At 43.6% G+C, this 14,313-nt stretch overlaps 1 protein-coding gene across 2 annotated transcripts in view; it reads right to left on the reverse strand.

Moving 5' to 3' along the window:
• SYN3 (synapsin III) overlaps positions 1–14,313 on the reverse strand; it is a 272,542-nt gene that overhangs the window by 20,319 nt on the left and 237,910 nt on the right. For both annotated transcript variants that reach the window (XM_061638968.1, XM_061638969.1), the window contains 2 exons: positions 9,566–9,708; positions 7,582–7,656 (listed from right to left, as the gene is read on the reverse strand). In XM_061638968.1, the coding sequence (XP_061494952.1) occupies positions 7,582–7,656; positions 9,566–9,708 (218 nt within the window). The remainder of the gene's footprint in view (positions 1–7,581; positions 7,657–9,565; positions 9,709–14,313) is intronic.

The raw sequence follows: 14,313 nt of genomic DNA on the forward strand, positions 1-14,313 counted from the left end.
CTTTTTCAGCTCCACAATATATTTTTGAGGGGTGGCCTCAGATACAGAGGCCCTCTTTTGTATTTGGTTGCCTCTGCTGAGCCAAGAGACATACCTCAGTTGGCCGAGGCTCATACGTGATGGAGAGAGATCTTGATATAATTTCTTGGATTGATACCACCCTACCCATGTTGCTGTTGCCATTGCATAGTGAGGCAACAAAGCTCTTGGAGAAGGCAGAAAGAAGGGGGCCAGAGGTGATCATTTGAATACCTTTCTTGGCAGGGAAGTGGTACAGTACATATATATTCACACCGGTGAGATAATTCTTTCCCACACTGGATATTTATGAGGACAAGGGTGCCAGGAATGTGCTGTTGACATTAGGGATTAACCCCATGAATCAAACAGGTTATCCATGCTAATACACTGCCAAGCCTGTACAGCAGGGACTGCATGAAAATTATGGGTGAAGGGATGGCTGCTCATGCAAAGATTATGAAGAGGGAGTGGACTTAGAGAATGGTGCATATTTCTTGGTTCAAAATCTGTGCAAGTGCAGCTATTAAATTAGTTAGCTGGTCTAAGTCAATGAAGGGGTTGGTAATAAGCAGATCTTGAGGCACTTCGATACAATCTGCAGGTTCTTCTTAGAATCCTGAGATTTTCAGCTTTTAAAGTTTTCAGCATTCATTGATGCAAATATCTGTTTGGAAATAAGAGGGCAAAAATGGCTAAAGACTCTACAGTAAATGAGAAAAGTTATGTGTGTGTGTGGATTCATTAGGTTTTAATTGCAGCTCACATAATCTCTAAACTGTTATTTCAAAGACTGACCTAAGAGCTGATACAGACATTACACTGAAAGGGGAAAACAGAAGGCCGTGGAATTGTTCATGCTCTGTTTCTGAATCAATAATGTAATGTATGGATTACTGAGATGAATCTGACCCCAGAGAGATCCATATGCTCTAAATACTTATTTCAGGAGGACTTCAAATATAACTACATTGAAAGCAGTGTAGCAATTTGAAACTCTGTTGTTGTCTGTTGGTTATCACATGCGATGGATTTCGATGTGTACATAGGAAGCTGCCTTATATCAAGTTGTGCTATTGGTCCATCTAGCTTCTTATTGTTTGCACTAGGGATAGCCGATGTGGTGCCTGTTGTAGTGGACTACAACTTTCATCATCCCTGTCCATTGGCCATGCTGGCTAAGGCTAATGGGAACTGGAATCCAATAACATCAGAAGGGTACTGCGTTGGCTACTCCTGGTCTGCACTGACTGGCAACGGCTCTCTAGGGTTTCAGGTAGTTAAGAACATAAGAACATAAGAAGAGCCTGCTGGATCAGGCCAGTGGCCCATCTAGTCCAGCATCCTGTTCTCACAGTGGCCAACCGGGTGCCTGGGGGAAGCCCGCAAGCAGGACCCGAGTGCAAGAACACTCTCCCCTCCTGAGGCTTCCGGCAACTGGTTTTCAGAAGCATGCTGCCTCTGACTAGGGTGGCAGAGCACAGCCATCACGGCTAGTAGCCATTGATAGCCCTGTCCTCCATGAATTTGTCTAATCTTCTTTTAAAGCCGTCCAAGCTGGTGGCCACTACTGCATCTTGTGGGAGCAAATTCCATAGTTTAACTATGCGCTGAGTAAAGAAGTACTTCCTTTTGTCTGTCCTGAATCTTCCAACATTCAGCTTCTTTTAATGTCCACGAGTTCTAGTATTATGAGAGAGGGAGAAGAACTTTTCTCTATCCACTTTCTCAATGCCATGCATAATTTTATACACTTCTATCATGTCTCCTCTGACCCGCCTTTTCTCTAAACTAAAAAGCCCCAAATGCTGCAACCTTTCCTCGTAAGGGAGTCGCTCCATCCCCTTGATCATTCTGGTTGCCCTCTTCTGAACCTTTTCCAACTCTATAATATCCTTTTTGAGATGAGGCGACCAGAACTGTACACAGTATTCCAAATGCGGCCGCACCATAGATTTATACAACGGCATTATAATATCGGCTGTTTTATTTTCAATACCTTTCCTAATTATCCCTAGCATGGAATTTGCCTTTTTCACAGCTGCCGCACACTGGGTCGACATTTTCATCGTGCTGTCCACTACAACCCCGAGGTCTCTCTCCTGGTCGGTCACCGCCAGTTCAGACCCCATGAGCGTATATGTGAAATTCAGATTTTTTGCTCCAATATGCATAATTTTACACTTGTTTATATTGAATTGCATTTGCCATTTTTCCGCCCATTCACTCAGTTTGGAGAGGTCTTTTTGGAGCTCTTCGCAATCCCTTTTTGTTTTAACAACCCTGAACAATTTAGTGTCATCAGCAAACTTGGCCACTTCACTGCTCACTCCTAATTCTAGGTCATTAATGCACAAGTTGAAAAGTACAGGTCCCAATACCGATCCTTGAGGGACTCCACTTTCTACAGCCCTCCATTGGGAGAACTGTCCGTTTATTCCTACTCTCTGCTTTCTGCTTCTTAACCAATTTCTTATCCACAAGAGGACCTCTCCTCTTATTCCATGACTGCTAAGCTTCCTCAGAAGCCTTTGGTGAGGTACCTTGTCAAACGCTTTTTGAAAGTCTAAGTACACTATGTCCACTGGATCACCTCTATCTATATGCTTGTTGACACTCTCAAAGAATTCTAACAGGTTACTGAGACAGGACTTTCCCTTGCAGAAGCCATGCTGGCTCTGCTTCAGCAAGGCTTGTTCTTCTATGTGCTTAGTTAATCTAGCTTTAATAATACTTTCTACCAGTTTTCCAGGGACAGAAGTTAAGCTAACTGGCCTGTAATTTCCGGGATCCCCTCTGGATCCCTTTTTGAAGATTGGCGTTACATTTGCCACTTTCCAGTCCTCAGGCACAGAGGAGGACCCAAGGGACAAGTTACATATTTTAGTTAGCAGATCAGCAATTTCACATTTGAGTTCTTTGAGAACTCTCGGGTGGATGCCATCCGGGCCCGGTGATTTGTCAGTTTTTATATTGTCCATTAAGCTTAGAACTTCCTCTCTCGTTACCACTATTTGTCTCAGTTCCTCAGAATCCCTTCCTGCAAATGTTAGTTCAGGTTCAGGGATCTGCCCTATATCTTCCACTGTGAAGACAGATGCAAAGAATTCATTTAGCTTCTCTGCAATCTCCTTATCGTTCTTTAGTACACCTTTGACTCCCTTATCATCCAAGGGTCCAATTGTCTCCCTAGATGGTCTCCTGCTTTGAATGTATTTATAGAATTTTTTGTTGTTGGTTTTTATGTTCTTAGCAACATGCTCCTCAAATTCTTTTTTAGCATCCCTTATTGTCTTCTTGCATTTCTTTTGCCAGAGTTTGTGTTCTTTTTTATTTTCTTCATTTGGACAAGACTTCCATTTTTTGAAGGAAGACTTTTTGCCTCTAAGAGCTTCCTTGACTTTGCTCATTAACCATGCTGGCATCTTCTTGGCCCTGGCGGTACCTTTTCTGATCTGCGGTATGCACTCCAGTTGAGCTTCTAATATAGTGTTTTTAAACAACTTCCAAGCATTTTTGAGTGATGTGACCCTCTGGACTTTGTTTTTCAGCTTTCTTTTTACCAATCCCCTCATTTTTGTGAAGTTTCCTCTTTTGAAGTCAAATGTGACCGTGTTGGATTTTCTTGGCAATTGGCCATTTACATGTATGTTTAATTTAATAGCACTGTGGTCACTGCTCCCAATCAGTTCAACAACACTTACATCTTGCACCAGGTCCCGGTCCCCACTGAGGATTAAGTCCAGGGTTGCCGTCCCTCTGGTCGGTTCCATGACCAACTGGTCTAGGGAATAGTCATTTAAAATATCTAGAAACTTTGCTTCTTTGTCATGACCGGAACACATATGCAGCCAGTCTATGTCCGGGTAGTTGAAGTCACCCATTACTACCACATTTCCTAGTTTGGATGCTTCCTCAATTTCATATCTCATCTCAAGGTCTCCCTGAGCATTTTGATCAGGGGGACAATAGATTGTTCCCAGTATTAAGTCCCTCCTGGGGCATGGTATCACCACCCACAATGATTCTGTGGAGGAGTCTGCCTCTTTTGGGGTTTCGAGCTTGCTGGATTCAATGCCTTCTTTCACGTATAGAGCGACTCCGCCACCAATACGTCCTTCCTTGTCCTTCCGATATAGTTTATATCCAGGGATAACCGTATCCCACTGGTTTTCTCCATTCCACCAGGTCTCCGTTATGCTCACTATATCAATGCTCTTCTCTAACACCAAGCACTCCAGTTCTCCCATCTTGGTTCGCAGGCTGCTAGCATTAGCGTACAGGCACTTGTAAGCAGTGTCTCTCTTCAAGTGTCTTTGGCACTTGTGGTTAGGCCTGTGGTAATTCTGCTCTTCTGAATTTATATCCTGTGCCCCTGCTCTCACAATGCCTACTTCTAGGCCTACCCCTTTTAAAATTTCATCATTTCTTTGGTTTTTATCCCAGGGGGGAGGTTTATTCCGAACCGGACCTTTCTCAGCTCCTGTCGGGTTTCCCCCCTCAGTCAGTTTAAAAGCTGCTCTGCCACCTTTTTAATTTTAAGTGCCAGCAGTCTGGTTCCATTCTGGTTCAAGTGGAGCCCGTCCCTTTTGTACAGGCCCGGCTTGTCCCAAAATGTTCCCCAGTGCCTAACAAATCCAAACCCTTCCACCTGACACCATCATCTCATCCACGCATTGAGACTGCGAAGCTGGGCCTGTCTGGCTGGTCCTGCGCGTGGAACCGGTAGCATTTCAGAGAAAGCCACCTTGGAGGTCCTGGCTTTCAGCATCCTACCTAGCAACCTAAATTTTGCTTCCAGGACCTCACGGCTGCATTTCCCCATGTCGTTGGTGCCAACGTGCACCACGACCACTGACTCCTTCCCAGCACTGTCTACCAAACTATCTAAACGACGGGCGATATCCGCAACCTTCGCACCAGGCAGGCAAAACACCTTGCGGTCTACACGCCCATCACACACCCCACTGTCTATGTTCCTAATGATCAAATCACCCACTACAAGGATCCCTCTACCCCCTGGAGATATATCCGCGGCACGAGAGGATAGCTGCTCATCCCCCAAGGAATGGGTCCCTTCTAAGGGATCGTTTCCCTCTTCCTCAGCTGGATGCTCTCCTTCCCTGAGACCATCGTTGTCCATGATAGCAGGAGAGCTATCATCGTTGGAGTGGGACATAGCTATAACGTCCCTGAAGGCCTCCTCCACACACCTCTCTGCCTCTCTCAGCTTTTCCAGGTCCGCCACCTAGGCCTCAAGGAAATGAAGTCGTTCCCGGAGAGCCAGGAGCTCATTGCACCGAGAGCACACCCACGACTTCTGTCCAACAGGCAGATAGTCATACATGCTGCAGGCGGTGCAAAACACTGGAAAGCGCCCACACCCCTGCTGGCTTCTTACCTGCATAGTTTTGTTTAAGGTTTATTACGTCAATGGGTTGGAGACTGCGGTTTAGTTGAGGTCAGGGAACAGACGGGCAGAGTGGGGGGCCTTGGCCTCCTCGCCCTGCTGCCGAACTCACTCTGCTGCTTAACTCGCCTTGATGCTTTGTCAGCTGGGGCTCCCTCTAGCTCGTGGAGCAGGCTCCCTCGCTAGGGTGCTCTGACTTTATATGTGTGGCTGGTTCCTCCCAGCTACTGTTGCCAGCCAATGATGTGTTACTTGAGGCTGATGGCTATCAGCTGGGGCTTAACTCTTTAGTATTCTCTCAGGCTTCCTTCCTGAGTGAGGGGCGGGGCTGTTTAAGCTTTTGGCTGCTTTTAATCTCAGCAAGGGGCTGCGCCTTCCAGGCAAGTCTTTTGTGTTTGTTGTTTTCCCACCTAGAACAGCCTGACCTTTCTTTAACCTAGGGAAACAGAGCTTGTGGTTGTGTTTCAGGAAGGCTGAAGCTGCCCTTTTTAGCAAGGACTGAGCTGACTCTCTCCCTGTATGTATCGGTGGAGTTTCCTTTTCCCCCTTCTCTCCGACTGGAATTTAGCCTTGTTTACAGTGTCCCCTGAAGCTTTCCTGCTAGGGTGGTGTTGAAAACTAGCTTTCTATACGCTTCCTTCTCCTAGGATCTGTCTCCTAAGATATAGGTTCTTTCAGGATTTGGCTCCTAGCTCAGGGTGACCTTGGGCTGCCCTTATTAGTTATTGCTCTGAGCTGTTTTACTTCAATTAAATAATGGAATAAATGGGAGCTACTTACTCTCTTTTCGCTCTGCTGCTTAACTCGCCTTGACGCTTCGTCAGCTGGGGCCTTGATGCTTTGTCAGCTGGGGCTCCCTCTAGCTCGTGGAGCAGGCTCCCTCGCTAGGGTGCTCTGACTTTATATGTGTGGCTGGTTCCTCCCAGCTACTGCTGCCAGCCAATGATGTGTTACTTGAGGCTGATGGCTGTCCACTGGGGCTTAACTCATTAGTATTTTCTCAGGCTTCCTTCCTGAGCGAGGGGCGGGGCTGTTTAAGCTTTTGGCTGCTTTTAATCTCAGCAAGGGGCTGCGCCTTCCAGGCAAGTCTTTTGTGTTTGTTGTTTTCCCACCTAGAACAGCCTGACCTTTCTTTAACCTAGGGAAACAGAGCTTGTGGTTGTGTTTCAGGAAGGCTGAAGCTGCCCTTTTTAGCAAGGACTGAGCTGACTCTCTCCCTGTATGTATTGGTGGAGTTTCCTTTTCCCCCTTCTCTCCGACTGGAATTTAGCCTTGTTTACAGTGTCCCCTGAAGCTTTCCTGCTAGGGTGGTGTTGAAAACTAGCTTTCTATATGCTTCCTTCTCCTAGGATCTGTCTCCTAAGATATAGGTTCTTTCAGGATTTGGCTCCTAGCTCAGGGTGACCTTGGGCTGCCCTTATTAGTTATTACTCTGAGCTGTTTTACTTCAGTTAAATAATGGAATAAATGGGAGCTACTTACCCTCTTTTTGCTCTGCTGCTTAACTCTCCTTGACGCTTTGTCAGCTGGGGCCTTGACGCTTCATCAGCTGGGGCTCCCTCTAGCTCGTGGAGCAGGCTCTCCAGGTTCTCCAGCCCTACCTGGAAATGGTGGGGAGGGAGCCTGTGGCCTTTGGCATAGAAAGCATATGCTCTAACACTAAGCTATAGCCCTTCTTGTAATAGGCAGTGTGATACATATTGAAATCCATAACTACAATTTGCAATGATCACATATGACCATCTGCAAGTGGATTGAACACTGGAAGGTTTCTGTGTAGGTGTCCTGTTGTTATTTTAAGTGACTCTGGGAAAGAGAAGCTCAAGCTTATCCTGGCCTCCTCTCTTGACTTTAATACTTGGGATGGGCAACAGATATCCCTCTTGTGCTCACTTCTTCTGAGGGAAAGAATGGCATAGTGGTTTAGCTGGGGAACTAGGCAGGTAGGCATCTGATGTGGAAAGGCACACACAGGTGCAATGTTCTAGTTTTCTATCTTCTTGGGAGGCAATTGCTGTTTGCTCTAGGCAAGAATGCAAAATGCAAATAGATCCTCTGTGTTTGGGATAATGGTTAAGGCAGTCCAAGACCCAAGCGCCTATCGGATTGACCCAAAGATTGTCTTTGTGGCTGTAGTCCTTTTTATTCATTACCTCTCAGTCATGGCGATCTGTTCCAACATGGCAGAACCAGTGTTTGCTTTCCAGTTTCCAGAGATCGATGTCCTCCTGGGAAAAACAAACAAGCCGCATGAGGACAATCAATTCCCCCAAACATTGTAATTTCCTCTCCAAATTAAGGAAAGGAGGGGGGAAATGAGGGAAGCGTGTTGGCAAGGAACCCTTCCTGAGCCCTGCTGTCCTCAGTGCTCTTATAACCATGTCTGATGGCCCAAGTCAATGTGTAACTCCATCTGAAAGCTGGGAAGTTCCCTCTGAGTGCTGGCATCCTCCAGCTTAGTTACATCTTTATCCAAATGCTGGCTGGGTATTCTTTTATTGGCCTTATGAACTCTCTTCTGGGTATGTCAGGCTTTGTACAGTAGAAAAGCCTGTGAAAAGCCCGTGGAATAATTAACCTTGTGCTCTGTAGTGTAGAATTTAAACTGCAGGGGAGGCCCCATGCCAAAAGAACCAAGAGAAAAGCTTCCCACAGACATCAGTGGGCTTTAGAGCTAGTTGTAAAAAAGGGTGGGGGTGATGTGAGTCTCTACAGAAAAGTGAAACACTAGCTTTCATTGAGTCTGCTTTCTATTGTAATGCAAACCTGGTAGAAGTGTAGCCATCATTGCTGCCACCATAAAGTCAATGGCGCTAAAAACTACCCACTGGCTTCTCCCAGTGACTTTTTAAGAGTTGTTAATGGGTACAAGTCTCCGTTCTCCTAACTAGCTGCTGATGTCTGTGCATGCTGCTAGTGCCTTTGGCAAACATGGTCTTCTGAGCTTTGTGTTTAGGAAAAGTGTAACAGTAACAAAGCCTGCCCAGTCCCATAGGATCAAGCATCGTATTTGCCAGATCTCACAGGGTGAACAGCATCGGGTCTGATTTAGGTCACAGAACGGACATCAGAAAAAAAAACTGGCTGCTCAAAAGGCTAGAGCAAGGACAGGGAACCTGTGGCCCTCCAAATGTTGTTGGACTACAACTCCTGACCATTGGCTATGCTGGCTGGGACTAGTGGAAGTTGGAGTCCAACAACAGCATCTGGAGAGCCGCAGGTTCCCAATCCCTGACCTGGAGTATTTCAGAGCAAATGTCCTGGCCCCTTTGTCCAGTTTGTTTTCCAGCCATGTTACAGGTTCTTCACAGAGATGGCTTTATAATAAAGTGAGCATTTTCCCACATGCTGCAAGTTAAAACACTAACCATATAATGCATTTCATTGCACTTTAGTTATGTACAGTTAAGACCAATGCAATTTGCCTTAATAAGTGCAGCACAGCCATTTTAATGCATATGCGTAGCAAAGCAAAAAGAATAAAATTCCTTTAATTACAATGAAAATTCAATTTTTGAAACATTGTACTGATAAGCTGAGGAAATGATAATACTTCAGGGACTGCAGAAAATTATTACAGTTCAAAAGCTGTTTTTATAAAATAGATGGTATCGGCTAAATTGAAATCTGGATTCTTACACTTTGCCTAGGTACATTTTCTACAGAATATTTTAAAAAGATAACCTTTCTTTCATTTCCACCACTTGACTGAATGTATGTACTGTGGAGCATTGCTGGGTTGTGAAACAGAAAACCGATAAAATAATGTCTTTGTCTTTGGCCAATTCCATGACTGTTGAGATGCCTTACCAATTTCCTAATCCTCCTTGTTAATTTATAGCATCAAGCCCTCTGTTCTGCCTTTATAATTTTATGTGCCATTGATCTAAGGCAGTAATTGCAATCTTGCCCCTTATAAAACAGTGCCCTATACAGCTCCTTCGGGACATCTGAAGATAATAGCAGAACAGAATATAGTGGGCAAAATTCATGATTGTTTAGGATAATTAATTAGTGTTTAGGATGAGAAAAAAGTGCACTTATTTAGAACACCAATACTTAAAAAATGAATGAATGTATGAACAAATAAGCAGCTTTGCTCTCCCAATCCAGGCCTAAACTCTCTGGCAAACTCACATGTAAGCTTTGTAATTGTTGCCAATTTTCTGGATGTGGATATCGTACTTGGAGTCGATGAAAGTCTCCGTTGTGACATATGTTTTGGCCATGGCTACCACACTTGCAATGTCTTGGAAGTCGTGCTGGTTCTCCACTTTCACCTTTGGTTGACAAAGATCCAGATAGACAAAATGGAAAAAGAATATATATAATAGACATATATATGTGTGTGGGCGTCCCAGAAAGTGCAGCATCCAAGTACGATTACTAGAAGCTAGCAAAATACCAATCATAACAATATTCTTGTTTTTGAAGGTTAGAAGAAAATGATGTCGTGTATATGGATAAATGAATGTGGTTGCCCTTCACTACCAAATTCAGGAGGCGGAGAAAGAAAACAATGACAACACTATGGTTTGAGGTAAGAAAGGGCCAATAATGTTTTCTAGGAGGTTAGAAGATTATGGAGCAGATACATTGTACAAATATTATTCATTATTAATTGGTGGTTAATTGTTCACCGCTGTTGAGTGAGTATATTGTTTGCTGCTGCCACTGCTTATAAAGTAGGTATGAATTTGTTGTAATCTTAATTGCTTGTTTAAAAAAATGATTTTGTATATTGATATTGTTGGGCCAGGATTTGAAGCACAGTTGACCGCAGAACCATAATTCACTTACTTACTTGCAATAACTTGGGCATCATGGGAAACTGAACCAAAGTGGCCTTTGAATGACTTTTGATATAAAATGTCGGTTTATTTCCTGGTGACCTGACCCTTACCTACTCGCGTGTTGGGTTTGGACCTAACAATATGGATTTAAGAGTAGTTGTTCGTCGCCCTGGGCTCCAGTTGAGAGGAACGGTGAGATATAATAAGGATGGGTTTTATTATTTATTTATTCATTAGATTTATAACCCGCCCTTCCTCCCAGTAGGAGCCCAGGGCTCCTTTGTAATACCAGTCAGTTAACCAAACACAAAATTATCCAACTAAATTTTCAGAGTAGACTCATTGGAATTAATAGGCCTAAGTTAGCCATGTGCATTAATTTCAATGGGTCTACTCTAGGTACGACTAGCATTGGATAAAATGCAATTAATATAATTAATAATATATTAACTGAATTTGTGCATCATTTTTTCATCCCAAAAGAATTTCAAGGCAGTTTACAGCAAAATAAGTGGATGTAACTTTAAACTTCAAATGCCTTCTTAGAGTCAAAGTAGACTTCATTTGGTTGGCATATTTGGATCCTACGTGTGGGATTCCTCATACACACCATACATTTAAAGCACTATTATACTACTTTAACAGTTACAGAAAATCCAGGGAACTGTTTGTTAAAGGTGCTGGGAATTGTAGTTCTGTGAGGTCAGCACCCTTAACAAACTACAGTTCCCAGGATTCTTTGGGGGAAGGCATGACTGTTAAAGTGGTCTAAGAGCGCTTCAAATGTATGGTGTGGATAGTAGTTTCTGGGGGCTTGGAGGGTAGGCAGGTAACTTTCAGCTGGAAAACAATGTGGGGGTGGGTCGGTGGGGTGGGGTGAGGAGAAGGGTTAACTCCCCCTTCCCAGTCCTGATCTGAATCACCCTCCACCTGAACCTGCTTTTTATAATAAAGAAAAAACATGGGGAAATCTGAAACACGTTTCCAAACATGCCATTACAGTAAATAATGTCTAGTTTGGCCCCAACAAATTTACAGGAAACAATCCAAATAAATCCAAATATCCTCTGTGGGGATCTTCATCTGAGGCAGACTATGCAGGGTGATAGAAGGAGACAGGATACCAGGCTAGGTCAGTGGATCTAGGGGCACAAGAGCAGACAAACGAGTGGATATTGATATGTCCACAGGCCAGGGTTAATTCTAACGAGCAGCTAGACACATTTTCTGCAGTGTCAAAACAAAATGTTCAGTGTGACATGTGTTTTTGTGCAGTTGAACATATGCAATTTAATAAGGAGCTAGGCAGTTTCTAAAAAAAGAAAGATGAGAAAAAGAAAAAGAGCATGAAGATAAATACTGGTTCCTTTCAAATCTTCATAACCTTATACTAATCGTTAGTGGGTTTTTTTGGTAAAACAATGAAGTGCCAGTACTCATATCGTGTTAAAAGTACTTTGGGTGCCAGCACAAAATAAGACCATAAGAAACTAAGAACATTATAAGAGCCTGCTGGATCAGGCCTATGGCCCATCTAGTCCAGCATCCTGTTCATACAGTGGCCAACCAGATGCCCATGGGAAGCCCACTAACCAGACTTCAGTGCAAGAACACTCTTCCCTCCTGCGGTTTCCAGCAACTGGTATTCAGAAACACAATGCCTCTGCCTATCAAGGCAGAGCATAGCCATGAGGGCTAGTAGCTATTGCTAGCTTTTTCCTCCATGAACTTGTCTAAACCTCTTTCAACAAGCCTTTTAGGTTGAGACCTCCCCCAGTCTGCGTCTGTGTTAGAATTGCTTATTATGTTTTTAAATAATGTTTTTAACCCTTTTTAAAAGTTTTTTTAAAAAATATTTTTAATGTTGTTTTGTTTTAATGTATTTTAAGATCTGTTTTTATGATGTTTTAAAGTGTTTTTAGCACTTTGTTTGCCGCCCTGGGCTCCTGCTGGGAGGAAAGGTGGGATACAAATTAAATAATAAATAAATAAATAAAATAATCCTCTGTTAAAGCCATCCAAGTTGGTGGCCATCTTGTGGAAGTGAATTCCATAGTTTAACTATATGCTATATGAAGAATTACTTTCTTTTGCCTGTCCTGAATCTTCTAGCATTCAGCTTCATTGGATGACCACAGGTTCTAGTGTTGTGAGAAGCTGAAAGCAGGACTGGGGAGGATTCCTGTTTGATCCGTCTTTTGGAGTGAACCTACCCATTTTGTCCTCCTCAAACCCTTGTGTGTGTTAGTATAGAGATCTGCTCAGTGCTTTTTTGGTAAAAAATGAGGTGCCGTTACTTATATCTTGATAAAAGAACCATGGGTGCCAGCACAAAATGGTGCTCTGTGCCTTTGAGTACTGCCAAAAAAGAAAAAGGAAAAGGAAAAAAAGCTCTGCATCTGGTAATTAAGGCACATAATCTACAAACTGATTTGTGAATAAGTCTGTGCTTTAATTTATCCCTGGAGGCACCATCTTTTCCACTATACAATGCCCCTTGTGGCCTTATTTTGGGTGGACTTTTTAGGATTTCTTAGGACTTTTCCTTAAAAACCCACCCACAAATGGGATGAGATGAAGCTGGCTTTGTGCACCCATGAAACTGGCATGGGAGGATGGAAATAGCTGACCCATCCATCCATCCCTAGGTGAAAGACAGTAAATTGCTCAATGTTATCTAGTGAGTCCATGACTGAAGCTCTCTGGTCTATAGCTCAGCATCTTGGGCACTATGCTACATTAGCATACAGCAGGGGTGGGGAACCTTATTGATTCATTCATTTATTACGTTTATATCCCACCTTTCCTCTAAGGAGCTCAAGGTGGCATACACGGTTCTCCTCCCTCTCCATTTTATCCTCACAACAACCCTGTGAGGTAGGTTAGGCTGAGAAGCTGTGACTGGCCCAAGATCACCCAGCAAGCTTCACTACACCATGCTTAGGCTGAGGGGAGGGGAATGTGTCCTTCCAGGCCTCTCTGGGTGGGCCTCAGGACTCTTCCTAGGCTACCCCAGGCCACACACCATCACCAGTCCTGCTGTGTGCCCGAGTGCTTTTATCTGCCTCTAATCTGTCCCTTAATTTCCTTCCTTCCTTTTTCCCAACTTACAACCCTGCTTTCCTTGGTCAGTGATCCTGGAGCAGACTCACAACACAACACACAACCACATCAATCCAAAGGCATAAAACCCCCATTACAGTATCAAAATTTAAAACATTGGGTAAAACAGCAGTTTGTCCTTGAACTGGGATCACGACTCTTGCTGTGATAACGTCCATCCAGGCTAGCAAGAGACATTTTCCCAATTCAAGGATAAATTGATATTTTACACAATGTTTTAAATATCACAAGCCATTCAGACTTAATTTTTAGATTGTGAGCTCTTTGGGGGGTAATCATGAATTTGACATAAGCAACCCGGAACCCAAAGAATAGTGGGGGAGGGGATATAAATATAATATAAACATCCATCTGTTTGAAGATGTTGTCCTGAATGTGTGTATGTGTGTCTAGGGGGTGAGGCCAGTGATGATGTATATGGTGTTGAGATGGGCCAGTGGAATGGTCTCACTTCTCCGTAAGCATACAAAACACACAGATAATATAGCAATGTAGGAAGCTGGTTTGTACTGAGCCTAATAATTGTCAACACTGACTGGCAATGGCTTTCCAGGGTTTCAGACAGGGGACATCCCCAGCCCTACCTGGAGATGCTGGGGGTTGAACCTGGGACCTTCTGTGTACAAGGCTGATGCTCCACCACAGAACTATGGCTCTTCCCCAAGGTCTGGATAGGGCTACCAACTCACAGAAAAGTGCTGGTGTGTGTGTGTGTGTGTTTGGGTAATAAATGAGGTGCCAGTAATCATACCTTGAAAAAAGTGGTGTTATGAATGCCAGAACAAAATGGTTACCATGGGCAGAAAAAAAAGAGAGGTGCCAATACTCTACTGGTGAGTTCCATCACAAAAAAAGCTCTGAGTACAGATGTATTATTTATATTTATATGTTTTTATGTATATAGGTATATATCCTACTCTTACTTTTAATATATATTTATATTATATTAGATAAAATATATTAATAGTA

This window comes from Rhineura floridana, chromosome 8, assembly GCF_030035675.1.
Source record: "Rhineura floridana isolate rRhiFlo1 chromosome 8, rRhiFlo1.hap2, whole genome shotgun sequence".
Taxonomy (NCBI): domain Eukaryota; kingdom Metazoa; phylum Chordata; class Lepidosauria; order Squamata; family Rhineuridae; genus Rhineura; species Rhineura floridana.